Genomic DNA, 17,863 nt, shown 5'->3' on the forward strand with positions numbered 1-17,863 from the left:
CCGCCCCTGTCACCATCAACCACGCCGATCACTATCCTGCCCCAAGTGACGACGATGAAAGTGACTACTGGGTGTACGAGGACGAGGATGACCACAGCTTCGTGGATGACCGAGAGATTCATCCCTTGAGAAAGGCGCTGACGAGAGCGGCTGCCTTCTTTAGGAAGATCTTCTCGTAGACTCCTTATCCTTTTAATATCTGACTGTGTGAGTGAGTGAGTGAGTGAATGTTTGGATATGTGTATAAGTGTGTGTGTGTGTGTGTGTGTGAGAGAGAGAGAGAGAGAGAGAGGGGGGGTGTGAAAGAAAGATACATTGAGAGTGTGAACGTGTGAAAAAGATTGAGGGAAGAAATGAGAGAGAGAGAGAGAGAGAGTGAAAGAAAGATACATTGAGAGTGTGAACGTGTGAGAAAGATTGAGGGAAGAAATGAGAGAGAGAGAGTTGGGGTGAGTGTGAAAGAAAGATACATTGAAAGTGTGAACGTGTGAGAAAGATTGAGAGAGAGAGGGAGAGAGAGAGAGAGAGCTCTTCTCTTTAATATGCATTCTTTCGATACGCATTTTGGCACATTTTAGACACACCATTTTGGCCCATCGTTTGCTTACGTTTTGGCTTTTTTTCATGTAATCGATGACTATCTTTAATCGCACAAGGTGATGCTATATATCTTGTTTTGGCCCCGTATTTTGGATCTCTCTTTAGGCATATTACTTTCGACCTTTCGTCATCCGAATAAATGTTTCTGTAATGTATAAACAAGTTGTCTGTTTTCACTACTGTGTTCCCTCCTTAGAGCTGATAATGATCTAGGGGACAGCGGCATCGCAATATCGGCACCAAGCCACACACCCCGGCCTCTGATTTTGAGACATAAAATCATCCTGATATTGTGAAACAGCATGATATTTACCCTATATATGGCTATGCTGCTGTCTCCTAAAAGTATGAGCTGTACTGGCAAATACCTGCAGATTCGTGTTTGCGTGGGGCTACCTTGACGATTATAGACATTCCTTTATGTGGCGACAGTTGTATGAGCACAGGTCTCTCGAACGCTTGTAATTTTGAATAAAATGTTAAATATTCAAACATAACAACTCAGCGTGTCTCATGAAACATTATCAAGTGAGTGCAAATCAAATCTGGCCTTTTCAATTTAAAACAAGGTTCGCCAAATGGGATATATTACGAGCACTTCACTCGCAGGAATGGACTTAACTGCTGGCCCTTTGGTCCGTGGCCAGCAGAAATAGCAGCAGGCCTTCTACAATATAGAGGGAGTGGTCCGGTGGGCCCGTCGAAAGCCTATATTCACACCTACTTGTGTGTAGCAGTAGTTTCAAAATTGTAGGATGGAGGAGGAAATAAAAACAGACAAGTTTGTGTAAGGGCCAAGCTTTATTGCAGGATTCGACAGGGGCAACAAAAATACACATCTAAGCTTAGCAAGGAGTTCTCTCCATACCAAAGAGTTGTCACAATGATCACCTGGACACAAAATTTCCTTGACTGCAGCCTCTTACGTAGGTGGTCAAGGTCAAGGTCAAGGTCAGGTCATACTTCTGTGTGGGCACTGGCAGAGTGACAAGATAGTATCCAACTTAAGACAACATCCACAATTGTGCCATATGTACTCAGCTCTGAAAGGTTCTTACTACAATGATGAAACTGAGAGTTTGTCAGACATAAAAAACACATTTCAAAGACAATTTGTCAAACTGGCACTTTTTCACTTCTAGATCATTTCTTGCAATCTCTACACGCCATCCTAAAACAGATGGCATCAGATGACATCAAATGATCATCAAAGCATCTGCAATGTATCTCCCAGCTATTTCCTGACAGTGAGTCCAACCTGACCAAGCCTTGCTCCATCCATCCCTGAACATGCTGAAGAACAGATATGGTGAGGTGACATCTGATGTTTCTATGTACATATCACAGTACTGCAAATAGCTAACACTCAGTAAGTCTACACAATGTGTCTGTCCTGCTCTAGGTAGCCCGGGACTGGCCCACAGGTGCTGTGTTTACTTCATACAGACATACAGACCTTCAGCTCCTGGGACTGACATTTGTTGCATGAATATCAGATATCAGAATCCAAGACTAGTAAACTTCAGGACTAATGACATTTGCCACTTTAACCATTAGGAAGATGGCATCTTTGTAGCAGATCATTTTTGTGGACTCGTGCAAATAAAACTTAACACTGGAAATCACTTTCAAATGTTGACTAAGATACTTCACTTATAAGATCACAACAATCTGGGTTGTTGAACAAAACCACTGTTGTCAACATTTAACTGATACTATTCAGTGAAATTTTGAAATGAAGTTGCAGCTGAAATGTAGGATGGAGAATTCTATTTATTCCACCCCCATACTTGATACAGCCTAACATGTTTAACCAATCTGAAAGTATACTACTCAAAACAAGTCACAAGGACACCAACAATTGGACGGCTGTGTGTTGCAATACCCACCAGCCATGACAGATAAACTGTAGAAAAAAATATGGTGTTCTTCAACTTCTTTTGAGTAGTATATAGTTACACCAGAACCGATCACCACACTGAGTTGGTCAGTTCAAACTTCATCATATCTTAGATGCAATAAATATTAGGGCAGGGACGGGTAACTGGGTTGGACCCGGGTACCCACAGGACTACCCGGACCCATGGTTAGTCACGGGATATATTGTTTAATGACAAAAAGTATAGATCAGTGGTTACACTACAAGTCTCTAACATTCGCATTTCTTTCTGATGATACACACATTCCTTTTGACTTGTATATGTTTGAGTAAAGATAAAGCTCCAGTCAACTTCAGTGAACGCACGATCTTATTGTTTGATACATGTATCTAAATAGTTTTGGCCAGGGCTGCGGTAAAACAATCAGACATTTTGTTCCCGACTCTTGAGACCTGCAGTGGGTACCCGGGTAGGGTCGGGTAATAGGGGGTCGAGTACCCGGGTAGTAAATTTGGAATCGTCCAATCCCTAATAAATACTAACTAAAGTTTACAGTCAGAACTTTGCATAAACAAATGTTAACAGTTACCCTTGAAGGTAACCAACCAACTGAATCATAACATCAGCATTGCTGTAATACTCTCCCCGAAATATATCAGAAATATTGAGAAACAATGAATGAAGAAAGTATTTGTGATCAGTTCAAAATAATTGTGGTAGTCATGTCTACTTTGTCATGTGACTGCATGTAATGCGAGAGTTTGTAGTAGAACTGTTGTGATATGAGACACAAATATGCCAGTCATTAGAAAATGGAAACCATACAAACAGGATCTCCTCATATCTATCAGCACATGTTTTGTATTGATGCAAACCTGACATATATGCATCACTTCAAAACGTATCAGTACTTGAGTGAATCTCACCGGCCCTTTGATTGTCTTGCAAGCAGCCTTTGAAGAAGCCTTTGTTGATAAGAAGAAGACACAGTGATTGTCTTCCTGTACAGAGCACAGATAGGAAAATAGGTTCACAATGAAATCTGTTTGTTCGAAGTAAACATGACAGCCAGTCCCGTAAATCATCTGACACCAAAACTACAACTGTACCAGCAGGAAGTTGATGAGGCTGGTACCCTCTACATCGGCTGCAGATGCTAAACTGTATGACATGACAACACTGACAGTACTTGACTGTATCACATGTAGGCTATACTCTAGCATTCACATAGAACACACAGCGCTCACACTGTAGCTCAAGCTCCATGCATCATTGTCCTACACAGGAGCTACCAATACTCTGAGTTTCCCCCATTAGAATTTTCAAAAGGCCTATATATTTCTATTTTATTTCAGTGTAGCCAAAATATTATCTATGAGTATAAAGTTTATGAATATATGCATGGAGATATGAAAACAATCTAAATATGCTTATTTTCATATTTTCTTATGGACATTGAAAATGCATTGTCAGCTATACTTATGATATAGCAACATGCAGTCATGTGCACCCACCCTACAAACTGACCACGTTATCAGACAAATTACTGTGGCACAAAATTGAAATTATGTACAGGTAGATGATTTATAGACTCCAAAATGCAATGCCTATCTTTACTACACTGAAAGCTATGGGATTTCAAAGCCTGTGGAAATACTCCTAGACTTGGTGTGCATAATACATCTATTGTGTCTGAGGGAAACTTGAGTGACTGTATGCAAACTGGAATTTAGAATGCTTTCCAGACATCACAATTGGGGACACCAAGCATGGGTTTCACACAGTACACAAGACATAGTGGGTGACCCTGGTCTTATGTATGACGAGCTAGTGCTTGAACCATAAGGCTTGAAACAACTATTGCAACATGCTCCTTCTGTAGAAGCACAATAACGTGTCATTTAAATTGCTGTTTGAGGGGAAATCTCTGTCCATATGTCAGCTCAAATGATCAATAGATGATGACAACAAACTGATCTCAATTTGTTTTATAGTGAGAAACCAACACATTGGGGACATCAGACCATCATTACTAAACCTGTGACATAAACTCTATGAGATTCTCTTACAACCTTCGACAGGTATAACAAATGTTATGATGAACAGGTCGAGCCTGATCCCTGCAAATAACAGTATTAATCACTTCAAATAACAGTCTTAACGACAATGAAGAATAGAGCTTGAGCTTGCAACACTCGCACACCTCGATAACACTGTGAGTGGATAACACCAATACAAGGTGTACTGGTCAGATGGATAACATGCTGGCAATGGTTAGAGCTGGTGCTCCTGCTTGCTGTCCCCAGTATAAGGATGAACATTGCACGACTGACTGGAGGAAGAAGGCAACATTATATACACACCAGGAGCTCATTCAGATGGACAAGCAAAATCAAGTCTACAAGAAACAATTGTACCAATAAATAAACAAAAAAAAAGTCAACACTTATTTTGTGCTCAACATGTATACTCCAAACATATTACCTGAAAAGGTGATGAAAATGGTGGAACTCTATCCTCTGTAAAATCCCCTTTACTCTTTTGTGCAATGAAAATAAAATGTCTATATAGAAAGTTGGCCCCGTGAAGATTTCCCATCCAAAACAAATATTTTTCAAAGAAGATTCCAGAGATTTTGCAAATTACAGATTGGACAATTTGCCAAATGTTTTGAGTTCAAATTCATCTAGGATTTGTATATATTTGTCACTGAATGAGATGTCTGAGATGTTGCTCAAGATATGTTGTAAAAGAAGAACAGAATGTAACTGATTTGGAAAACAAAACGTGCACAAGTTCATAAATAAAGCTTTAAAAAACGGCTTGACATGAATTGTGAACAAACAAGCAAATAAAACATAGTAAAGAATGTCATTCAGGTTTAAAGAGTGACATGGTGTCAAACCAATTCAGTAATGGTTCCTAGTCTGCTGAGACAGCAAGAAACAGGCAACAACCTGGATACTTCCTCCATCTTAAAACAACTTCACACATTCAAATTTATTTTGTAATCCCAGGCAACACACCTTAACAAACTGCATTCACTGTTCAGGGTGACATTCAGTTGAACAACTTCCAAATTATGAAACAATTCCGGAAATTCCTTCCAGCAGACTAGATTTCATCACAATGGTACGTATACCATCTGTGCATCACCATTGGGCACAGTAACAGAGATGACTAAACAATGGCAAGAACACAATAACACCAATAGCCAGCCAGCCAGCCCTTGTTAGGTAAGGACAGGGTCCTGTGACACATCACATGACCTATCCAAAACAGGTCTAAGATCACAAGTGGGATACCATAGCAATCATGGTATCTTGTCAGCGGGTACCAATCCCGCTAGAATTGCACAAAACATGACAGGATGAACATTGCACCTCTGCCACAAAACTATAAAGTCTCATTGGATAGTCTACACACAAAACTTTGGTTTAATATCAAAGTACATGACAGGGAGTGGTACCCTTTCATCCATGATGGTGAACACTCTAAGAGCGCATTCATCACCTCTGAACCACATCGTTTAGAGACAACCAACTACAGTGTTGTGCATGCACATTTCTGTGCAGGGTGAACCATTATGTTCGTTGATGCATGAATTAATTCTCTTTCAAAACTCTCCCATGAAATGAAAAGTAATGAAACTAAAAAGATTGATTTCACCAAAGTGCAGATCATTTCCAGGTTCCCTTCTGGTTTGGCAGCTTGTGGGCAAAAAGCAGACCAGACAATCAGATCAACCAATCACTCCAAAGTAACACAGATAATGCAGGTCCTAAAATCCAGCCAATCAGGGCACAGTGGCAAAATCACTGCCTGACACACTGAACCTTCATCCTTTGCTTGCCAACACAATTTGTAGCAAATCAATTCGTTGTCAGCGGAATACAGGAAGATCTTGGAGTCATGCCCCTCAGTCGCTGGGAACCCTGGGTCCCTGAGACTTTCATGTTATTGCAGTGGAAGCAAAATACAGATATAGTCCAGACTGCCGTGCGGCAGCAGGTGACGGCAACACTACCTCCACGGCCATATACTAGTCATCATGTCCCATGAGTAATGAGCAGCAGCTTCAATGCCGTCCCAGCTGTGATACAGGACCGTGATGAACACTGCCAAAACAATGGTCCACAGGATGCGCATTCTGGAAGGAAGAACTTTGGATTACCTTCATGCCATGATGATCATCAATACATACATTCCTGGAAAGCAGCCACACTTCCTACCACCTGATTTCATTTTTTCAGGTTTACAAAAATAGGAAGAAATTGTTTTAGTGTGGGTCACAAAAAATTCATAGAAATAACCAACTAACCTGTTTTTTACATATTTCCTTATCACAATAAGCAGTCTATGACATAATGGGAATTAATATGCATGGCATAGTTGGCAAAACAGAATAAATATTTGGTTCTTGCTACATGCCGTGGGAGTATTTCAGATGGAGTGATATTTTTCAGTGTCCTTGGGTATCTATATCTACAGAGCACTTTCAAAGGGCATCATATACCCTAATGGTAAAAATGTTGGAAATACAAGTTAGGCTAACAATGTAAGGCTTAGGGTTTGGATCAATATCAATATATCTAGTGACGCTTTATTGCAGATTTCAAAATTTTATTGACCAAGTTTGTTATCAAATGTTTGTTTACCTGAAAGGATATGATGTACTTTTTTTAACTGTGCATTATAATCAAAAAGTATTGTTCCTCAAATACTGTAACCCCTTCATGAGGGTGCGCAATATGCTCGGGTACAGACGAAAGTCAAGAAAATACATTAACTACACGTGGACTCCAGAACCTGAGCCAGGAATTCCTATGAACCCAAATCACAGACTACTGTTTGTTTGTTTGTTGTTAATGTTGAACTAGAGCTATATGGCAGCAGCCTGTAAATAATTGGGTCTGGACCAGACAAGCCAGTGATTGATACTGCCAGCAACAATCGAAGCCGCCAGCGTACCATGACACTCCATCAACCAAGTCACCGAGCCTGACCCTCCAATTCAGTTTGGGGCTCTAACATGTCAGCAAGCATAGGTTGTGGTGAGGACCTATATTTACCTGGAATCCACACAGGGGAATTCACAGAGTAGAATGTGGCTGGTTGTGTTGAAAAATTTCCAAATGACCATGCTGCTGGCAAACTGTCAGCTACAGCATGTTTGATTTGGGTCATTCAACCCACACTTAGTCTGCTCACTCACATTTAATGACTTCAATCTGTCAGTTACTTTCGAGTACCCTCATAGCTTCACAAAGGGAACAAAATGTCCAATGTCTAAACACAGACTGAACTGCGTCCAGGCTTGTGTAACAGAGTCCCTCTTTAAGCTGACACCACCTGGTGCTTTAATGTGCTGCTAAATGGGCTGAACTAAGGGTGGGGACATCAAGTTTCTGTTAAGCATGATTCCTACCTTGATGTCAGAAAGGGAGATAGGAGGTTTGCTGCAGTGGATACAAAAACCAGCACAACAGCAAGTAGTGCAAGGACAACGTTGATGAGTTTTGTGAGTATTGTCCTGAATGTGACGTTCTCGACCATCTCCATGGACAGGATTTGCTGCTGCTGCTGCTGTTGTTCCAGACGCTGGATCTGTGAAGACAGACAATAAAGGCTACTGAAAAATGAAGCTCCAAACTAGTACAAAAAATGCCAACTTGTTTTCCAGTTCAGAAACAAATTCTGTGACAAATACTTTTCAAAACTTGTGATATATTCTCAAATTTTTAACTTACCGTATTCGACCCATTAAGCGCCCCTCCCCCAATAAGCGCCCCCCCCAGACATGTTGATTTACCGTTTAAATTGTATTTTTTGTTCAGCTAGGCATCGTTTTATATCCAGGGATTAAGATTACCTTGTGCATTTTCTCGTAAACTAAGCCGGACACAGCAATCAGCTACACGTTTTCTTGGAATCTACCGGTGAGTCGGTCAAGACACACCCAATGATATAACTTTACAGGATTTTAAATGCAAGGATCGGCAAAAGTTGTATCTGAAACTATTTTTTTATCAGGAATAATATATTCCAATATCTTGTTAATTTAGATGCAGCTTTTACTAAACATATTTAAAATAATAATAACCCTAAGTGAAGCAGCTGATCGCTATTGCCGGGTATTATTTTTTACATGGAACCAGTCTGACCAGTCACCGTCAAGGCTCCCGTGCACGTGATCGCGAGAATTACGTGTTGACATAGAATCGTCCAACAAAAACAAATATGACTTTTAACGATTCAAAGTATGGCATTTATGATATATGTATCCATTCTCTGTCAACTTAAGTTCGTTTCAAGGCGTCAATAGCGGAAATCTGACAGTGGTTGCTGTTAATAATGGTGAGTTGTGCGATCTTCCGATCGCTTCAAACACGATTTCGCCGAAATTAATTAAAACAATATCAATAGGAATTTTGAATAAAATTAATGAAATAAGTTACAAAAAAAAGTTCAGATATACAAAGAACACTTTTTATAGCCAGACAGTGTAATTACATGAATAATTTGCGAACTTCAGTATGGATTTGTTGACATGGTATTTCCGGTGTTACGTGCTCACAGTAATGTCTTTCCATGGGGGAAAAAACATCAACACTCATTAATTCATGTATAATGCGCACCCCCTTCTACACAGCTGTGTTATTTGGTAAAAAGGTGCGCACTATTCTCAAGAAAATACGGTAAGGCTTACTGATGAATTTACGCCAATTTGACCTGAATTGTCCCTAATAAGTGCCCACACTTTCTGTCTTTTTTTAAGCGCCCTGGGCGCTTAATGGGTTGAATACGGTAAACTTTTCACCCAAAATAAAAAACATCAGTTAGGTTTAGTTGTGAATCATATATTTCACAAGATCCAAGCAATAGGCAAGTTTGTGGCCTGGACCTTACATCTGGAAAAGAAATCTATCTCAAATGTCAGACTGCAAAACTTTTGAGCCATGCTTTGACAGTAGAGTGAGTACAGGCTTTGGCCACTTGAGCAATACTCCAGAAATATTTTGGACACCGGAAATATCTTCATAAATTGTATTCATGAAGGGCATGGAACCCAGGCCTTCAGCATGACTAGCGAACACCTTAACCACCAGGCTACCCCACAGCCCTGCTTTGAGTAGAGATTAATGGGCCATCATTGCCTTCAATCAATGACAGCTGCTCTGGTCTTTCAGCAACCTTGCATTTTCATCCAGTAAAATTACATACCCTTGTCTGACAATTGTCTACGAGATCACTGAGGTCCGTTGTTCGTTCATCCAAACGATACTCAATCTTTTCTTCCATACTGGTGATATCCTGAAGAGAATCAACAGCAAAAGTCAGAAATTAACATGGCCGACATACAACAATGTAAGATTATTAAGAAAAGAAAGTGTGGATTTCATAACTACCACTTTACTGAAATACAAATATACATGGTTCATTTGTAAAACGAATTTTATGGTCTTGTGTGACTTATTTAGGAGATAAACCTACTGTGTTTACAATGTAGAGCTACATTACCTGTAGATATAACCGCGCTAAATTGAATTTGGAACTGAACGCGCAGCTCTACATTGAAAACACAGCATGTTCTACCATGACTAAATAAAACGCCAACTCTTTGGTGTTAGCAAATATACTGAGTGAAGCGGCATGGGTTGAGTCCAGTGTTTTGAGTGGGTTATCGATCTGAATAAAGGAATCCCTGAACAAAATATGGCGCTGTGTATACTCAAGCAGTTTGTTTACACACTAATACTTCACGGGACCATATGACAGGCATTGAAAGCATATAAGCACTGCAACTTGGTAAGCTAACATGAGGTGGGCATCCCTAAAGAAAACAAAGCAAGCTTTGCAAGGCTTTCGCCCTACATCGCACTTCACCATTATGACATCATATCGCTCATTGTGACCCAAAAGCTATGACATCACAGTCATATATAGAAAAGTGCCAAAATTCCAAGCTCTCTGATGTCTCCAAAACGTAAATACATTCCCTTTGTAGATTTCTATCGTGTTTTCTTCACGAAATGCATTGCCACACATCTTTTGAATACTGTAGTTACCGCACGTGTGCATTTTGTAACCTGTAATTGTAGATATAATTTTTTAAATATGTCTACCGACAATGACTGAAAAAAGTACTATTCAGTGAATATCAGCTTCCGCGGTGACGCAGTCGTCAAACCAGCTGTTTCAATCAGAGGGGGTTTATTGTGATTTAATAGCCTCTGATTGACCAATCAGAATCGAGTAAATTCCAAATTCATGGTAGAATTATGGACGATGACCCAGTCCAAATTGATAACAACTTTCACTGGTCCCCCTATATTCCAGTGACAGTGGTTCTCTGGAATATACAGGATATTGACCATAAAAACATGGATTGGGCAGGTAAATGTAAAGCTGTTCCTCCCTGTGTTTGGAAGAAATATGTTATACCATTTGACTTGTATTGACTTACATTTTTATCTGACCTCACAATGTTGTAAATGAACAATGCATGTATAAGTAAAGTGAAAAAAACATGCAGGGATTTTTTCCTTGCTAAAGTCAGGCAGATAAAGCATCTTCATTTACTTTCATTGGGTACGCTTAACCAATCTCTGTTATCTGCTCACTTCTCGTAGGACTACATCATAGTGATTGTCATATGCTGACAATATGAGAGCAAATCAATGCAGATCCTGGCATGGCTAAGAGACACAACTCTGTCAATTACAGTGGGTGAGTGAGTGAGTTGGGCTTAACGTCGCTTTTAACAGTATTCCAGTTATATCGCGGCGTGTCAGCTTAATGTGGGAGGAAAGCCCGAAGTGATGCAGGTCTAAGACGTTTACCACTTCGAGTACGAGTATGGTGCTGACAAACCTAGAAACATAATCGGGGCGAACTGGGATTCGAACCCACAATCATAGGTTTCTGGCGTGCCCAAGGGACGCAACTCTGCACAGCGAATCGCGGCGCCTTAGACGACTGGGCCACCCTGTCAATTACAACCAGCAATCCTTCACTGGACCAGCTGATAGGATGAGCAATGCCTGCTTTCCTGACTTCCTGGGCGACTTTTAGTATCTCAAATCAATATCCTAAACTATCAGACCTCGGTCAGTAATAATTCTGTAGACCCTGATGTGTTCACTCCTAGACCCGTATTCTGTCCACTGACCTGTTTGAGGTTGGTGATTTCGTTCTGATGCAGCTCTGTGAGATCGTTGATCTGATCCTCCTGGCGGTCTACCTTGTACTTCTCCTCATCCAGCAGGCCCCGCAGTATGCTCATCTCGCAGGTGGACGTAGCCTGCACAAACCACACACACACAGTTAGGCACAGTTAGAAACACACTTACAGTTACACCAGACCACAGCTGATCCCTTGATAACTGTGACCGATACACCATACATAAACATGGCAATATATTGTTTCTCAGGCAATAACATTCAAAAGCCAAGCAGCTTCTCTTTTTCACAAAAAGGGTGTCACATAGTTATTATTTTAAGAAAGCAGAAACCCAAAATTGACATGCAGAAAATATTGCTGATGCACTGCATGCATGGCAACACCATTTTAAATAATCTCAAAAAAAATAATCAGAAATGTTTTTCTGTTGTTTTTTTGTCCATTTCTCTTCCTCCTTCTCCCCCCATTAAGGATCTTTCACAAAGAAATCCATACACAAAGAACAAAAACAAAAGCTGGCCTGAAGACGATGTAGTGGACAGGAAGGTGAACAGGCAGGTCAAGAAGGCTGTTGCATTACCTTGTATGTGTCATACTCTTCGGCAAGTTTCTGGATTTGATCTGTGAGCTTCCGGTTGAAGTCCTTCATTTCTTCCAGCTCCAGCAGAATGGGGTCAACGATGGCTTGAGTGAGAACAGGAAGTTGCTGTGAGGTATTCTGGGAAGTGGAGTGGGGACTACTATGTGCCCCGAACCCTGACCCTGAAGTGATGCTTGATCCTTCATCGTCCGACCCGTACTTGAAACTAACAGACCAAACACACAAATCAGAATAGAGAAAACATGTTTCTATACAGCTAATCACACTGACTGGATAAATACAAGAAATGGACCGAGCATAAGTTAAAATTACCGGTACAAAGAGCTTTGATTTTTCATTCTATTGAAAATATATTTTACAATTCAATCTGATTGGTCATTATACTGCTCAATGGTTCATGAGAACATAAAAAGGTGCATTGTACTGTCACAGCCTCTACTACATGGGTTGTAGCTGTGCTGCTCTACAACCACTGCAATAGCTACTAAATTGTAGGTGCTGGGTTAAGTCACATTCACCACTCAGAAATCAGGCCTTCAGTGCTACTCAGCAACCACTGCGAATAGCTGCTGTTGCTGTAAGCGCTATTCACTCACTGTTCATAGAACTAAGTCTGCTGCTGTGTTACTTAGCACCCACAGCTAATAGCTGCTGTTGCTTTAAACGCTGTTCACTCACTTCTCATAGAACTAAGCCTGCTGCTGTGTTACTTAGCAACCACAGCTAATAGCTGCTGTTGCTTTAAGCGCTGTTCACTCACTTCTCATAGAACTAAGCCTGCTGCTGTGTTACTTAGCAACCACAGCTAATAGCTGCTGTTGCTTTAAGCGCTGTTCACTCACTTCTCATAGAACTAAGCCTGCTGATGTGTTACTTAGCAAACACAGCTAATAGTTGCAAATAGCTGATGCTGCATAAAAAATATTCACACACACACTGCTTATAGAAATAAAACTACTGAGGTGCTCAGCATCTACACCTACTGTACAACAACATAATTTGCATGAAGCAATGTACATCTGAACACACACACATACACACACACACTTGTTCACAATACACACAATGCAAAACTTTGTGGGGAACTAAAGAGGACAAAAACACCTGAACTCAAAAAGCATTAATCTGAAAGAACTGAAAACGCAAAGTGGTCTACTGTCATGCAATGCAGCCTGTGATATGGGGGAGTATGGCAGTGTTATGGCATGAAGCACAGTGTATGAAGCACAGTGTGTGGACATGGTCTCGTGAATCAGTCAGTGTCTACGCTGTCACACTGATTAGGCTGACAGACACACTGTTGTACACAGGGCCCACACAAGCAGCCTGACACTTGCTGAAGACAAGTCCCTATGTCAAATAACCAGGCATGTTATGATAAAAGGCAATGTTTTGGAAAAGGAAACCTTAGAAAAATGGCAGCCTTTCAAAATAGATAAATACAGATTTGGATGACACTGTTCTGGAACAAGATTCTCATTAATTATGTGAGATTCTCATAAAGGGTATATTCAACAATGACAAAATGATTTACTGAATCTGAGGTGAGAACTTTGTAAAAATCATATCATTATTATTGGTGCTTCAACCTATGTATGAATGGGTCGTGTGTACAACAGGGCCCTGTGACCGATTACTTACTCAGTTCCTACAGTTTGTCTGCATAGCAAGATAAAGTGATGTTAAACTCTCTACACAATCTCACATAACACTTTCTAACAATCATCTTGAATACACCTAACACATATGGTACCAAACATTGATTCAATATTCTATGGTTTGACATTACTAATATATGAATTGTAATACTAAAATACACTCTTGCTCACGTTCATTTCTGAATATCCAAACCTCACTCAACTACACACATACTTAGAGTGACAATGGATTGGGCGATACGGCTCATTGATTTGGTTCGTGGCATGTCATCGTACCCCTATGGCATGGATCGATACTCATGATATCTATCACTTTCTGATTCTTTCTTAGATCACCTTCTACGCTTCTCTAGTTAACAACTCGGATACCAGTCTGTGACAGCAAATAGTCCAAGGCTGTATCCAGTAAAATGTCTTTCTTGTAATTAATCTCTAAAAGCTAATATAAATCTCCTCAAAATGATGGCAAAAGACAAGTTTGAGCTATTAGAAAACCTGTCAAAGACCCACATTCTGTCTGACAATAATTGAGCATATCTACGGTAGTTAATACTACCCAGTTATCTCTGAAACATAAGTTTCCCATACTCTTATAAGGTTAATCAATATCACCTGGACAACTTGAGGAAAGAAAACACTCGCATTTTCAACACAGCCCAATTCCAGTGTGTAGAAGACTGCTGTCAGATTGACAGAGCTGCCGCAGTGACTTGTTATTGTGTCTAGTGTCTACCATAAAGCAATGTCTAGTCTAGGAAGCAAGTTAGAGGATGAGTCAGACATGTTATATGAACTAGCAACCATGCTGTCCTGATAGAGGTCAACCCTGCATGCTGCTGTGAACTGTCCAGCACTGCGTGACCACAGCGTGACTCAGCAAGACATCAGAGTACTCTGTGTGAAAGCTACCACTAAGTATCACACCACTGGTGACACTGGGCTTTATATCTTTTTTTTAATCTACGTCAAAACTTGTTTAGTCATATCTTGATAGTTTTGAAACCAATCCATTGACAAACGTTTATTTGACAGTTGTGAAACTGGTCTGATACCTCAGACAGCAACTTTTCTCTATTCCGTGTGCAAGTGAACATTTTGACCGATAAAACGCCAACATTAGTACAGGATCAATGTGGTGATAAGACAAAAAGACCACAGAGAATGCTTCGTTTGGCTCCACTAAATGCAACTCCATTCCTTTCTAAAAAAATGTAAAATAGCTACCATTTAGTCAATTCTGCCTCACCAGCATTATTCATGTCTGCCTTATTCCATCCCACTGTGCAGTACAAAACATTAAGTTATATTTCCACACCACTGAATATCCTTCATAAACACCAACACCCAATGAATGACCTTCACCTTCAAGCATTAAAATGACCTTCAACCCTTTGAAACATCCTTGACCTCTTACCTGGCAGGTAAAGTTCCACCTGAAGGCTGCCGAGTTTCTCCATCTTCTTTCTCTTCATCCATTTCTGTGAAAAGCAATATGAGAATATAAATGTTCATGGTTATACATTTCCTGCAATGTCTTGAAAAACAACAACTATTGGGTGACATCATGTCCATCCATCATGACACAAAAGTACCACAGATATGTGTGAATTGAACAATATTTCAGACATGTTACCACACTCAGCAATATTACAGCTATATGGACCAGACAAACTTAATATCGTGGGCAAAATCCCATCCAGTCAGGGTAGCGTATGCACTCATCCAAGTCCATGTGTCTGACCTCGGTGTGACAAGCATGGGCCGCTGGGGATGTTTTCTAACCCAGGATTCCCACAAGGGGGCAGCTTAATGTAGGGGGAAAGCCCCAAGTGGTACAGGGGGAAACCTAAACAAACATCATAAGGGTGTCTTCCCAGGTGCTTACTAATCCAAGTGAGTGAATGTTGTTTAATGCTGCAGTTAGCAATGTGCCACCAACCAACCAACAGCCTGTAAATAATTAATTCTAGAGCAGCGAAACCATCGTTCAAAACATGCTCAATGTCCTGGGGTCCCTGAGAGGGTAACTGTTTTAAGGACTAATCCACAAAGCCCTTAATCAGAACCAGTGCCGTTCTTAAATAGCACTGGTGTGATAATATTCATTTACTCAGGAGGCCATGCTTGGTACTTTATGGTAGGAACCATAATGCAGGGAATACTTACTTAATTGATTAATATTGTCAGCACTTCCAAACTTGTTCTTTATTAGATGAGCAAATTCTTTGGGTTTTGCAACTATTGTACTGCAATGAACAAGAGCAATCTGTTAACATTCAAACTTGAGGCAGCATGAATCCAAAATTCAAAAATAATTAAAATATACCAAATTCCTAAAAAAAAGTCATACATGTATATTCTTAATGTCTATAAGACATTTTCCTATAGCACCAACATGTATACCAAAAAATATATTTAGCAAGATTCACAACATAGCTAAGAATATCAACACTAACTATAGACAAATATTTGAATTTCACCTAAAAATACTTATCATTAAAAAGTACACTATTGATACATGACTGAAGTAGAGTGTTTTCAAAAACGAATTGTTTGTAAGTATGATAATTAATAAGACAAAACATGATTCTCCCTAGATGATCTCTCAGTCAAATGTATGCAGATATCACAATATAAGTACTCTGTACTTCAACTTACTCTTTGGCTCCCTTAATGTTGTCTACGACTCCACTGAAGCAAAACATGAACCAATATTATACAACCATAACAGAAACAGCAAGACGCTTTAACTATCCACAACAGATTCACCATGCATGATGATGTCGACATGAATGTATTGACAGAACCAACTAATTTCAATATTCTCAAATTGAATTACATATTAATAAGAACATTAAGAGTAAAATGGAAGAAAACAGTTAACATATTTTCAAAATATAAAATAAATCATCAAAACATGTAACCATAGCAACTCACCCTGAGAAACCTGTTATTCCATCTACAATATTGGCACCCACATCTCTGAAAAAAAGAACATCACATTTTGAATATATTGTATGTAAGAATCAAGTCTCAGTTGATGTTAATAAGAAACTTCAAATAATAAAAACCATCCTTATGATTTTTCAAAAACACACTTAGCAAAGGAAACTTCAAAAACATGTACATATTCAGGTTTCTCCCACACAACTTCTATAGGGACATCCTATTTGTAACTAAGGAAAATGAAATATATTGCAAACATGAATAACTAGAGGTAGGAAGTGTCTGGTGAATCTTCCAATGACAAAAACAGCAGGTTCTTTATGTAAAAACTCAAAGTTAATAACAACAAATCGTAGGAGATTCCAATCACAGTCTACTCATCAATCATATACACTAAATAACATAAAACCAAAATGTAACAATGCTTGCAACCTTTTCATAGAAGATCAAGCAGTAATTCGTTACTCAGAAAAATAAAGAGTACAGACAAACTGTCTAGAACTGACTCTCCAATTAAATAACACCCAGTCCAAAAGTTTCAACTTCAAAATTCCTCATTCCTGCAGTTGCAGACACAGTGGAACCACTCACCCCATGTTCAGCAAAGCCCAAAATGTCAAAGAGGCAACAGTGTCCATCTACCCATCCCTAATCCCCAATGGCATCTGACAATCCTCTAGTCTGACTGGCATGAAATATTAAGCATGTGTATCTCTATCTGGCTGTGAGTGTGGGACAACTGTGGAGCCACACTGAGGCAGCGGTGTAATCTGCACTGGTTTATAATCAAATTGTTATCCCAGACATCACATGTGTCCAGTGCCTCATATTGACCACTAATCAATGTATGGGAGATTATTGCAGACATAACACCCTGATTTCATAGCTACAGGCACCATGTGCTTCATAAAACAACATGATCCATGCAATGCAGATGTGCTGTTTGAGAGTGTTTCAAAATCCTAATTAATGAAAGAGGATTTTCCACAGATAT

At 39.8% G+C, this 17,863-nt stretch overlaps 1 protein-coding gene across 9 annotated transcripts in view; it reads right to left on the reverse strand.

The window, feature by feature from the left end:
* Nucleotides 1–2,058: 2,058 nt before the first annotated feature.
* LOC139476749 (transmembrane and coiled-coil domains protein 1-like) overlaps nucleotides 2,059–17,863 on the reverse strand; it is a 63,925-nt gene continuing 48,120 nt past the window's right edge. For 8 of the 9 annotated variants that reach the window (XM_071259434.1, XM_071259438.1, XM_071259441.1 and 5 more), the window contains 10 exons: nucleotides 16,861–16,905; nucleotides 16,582–16,614; nucleotides 16,090–16,169; nucleotides 15,338–15,401; nucleotides 13,907–13,924; nucleotides 12,245–12,470; nucleotides 11,653–11,784; nucleotides 9,705–9,794; nucleotides 7,909–8,087; nucleotides 2,059–6,630 (listed from right to left, as the gene is read on the reverse strand). In XM_071259434.1, the coding sequence (XP_071115535.1) occupies nucleotides 6,504–6,630; nucleotides 7,909–8,087; nucleotides 9,705–9,794; nucleotides 11,653–11,784; nucleotides 12,245–12,470; nucleotides 13,907–13,924; nucleotides 15,338–15,401; nucleotides 16,090–16,169; nucleotides 16,582–16,614; nucleotides 16,861–16,905 (994 nt within the window). In that variant the 3' untranslated portion in view covers nucleotides 2,059–6,503. The remainder of the gene's footprint in view (nucleotides 6,631–7,908; nucleotides 8,088–9,704; nucleotides 9,795–11,652; nucleotides 11,785–12,244; nucleotides 12,471–13,906; nucleotides 13,925–15,337; nucleotides 15,402–16,089; nucleotides 16,170–16,581; nucleotides 16,615–16,860; nucleotides 16,906–17,863) is intronic. The other variant, XM_071259435.1, reaches the window with a different exon arrangement.

This window comes from Haliotis cracherodii, unplaced genomic scaffold, assembly GCF_022045235.1.
Source record: "Haliotis cracherodii isolate W230 unplaced genomic scaffold, xgHalCrac1.p SCAF_1, whole genome shotgun sequence".
NCBI classification, from domain to species: domain Eukaryota; kingdom Metazoa; phylum Mollusca; class Gastropoda; order Lepetellida; family Haliotidae; genus Haliotis; species Haliotis cracherodii.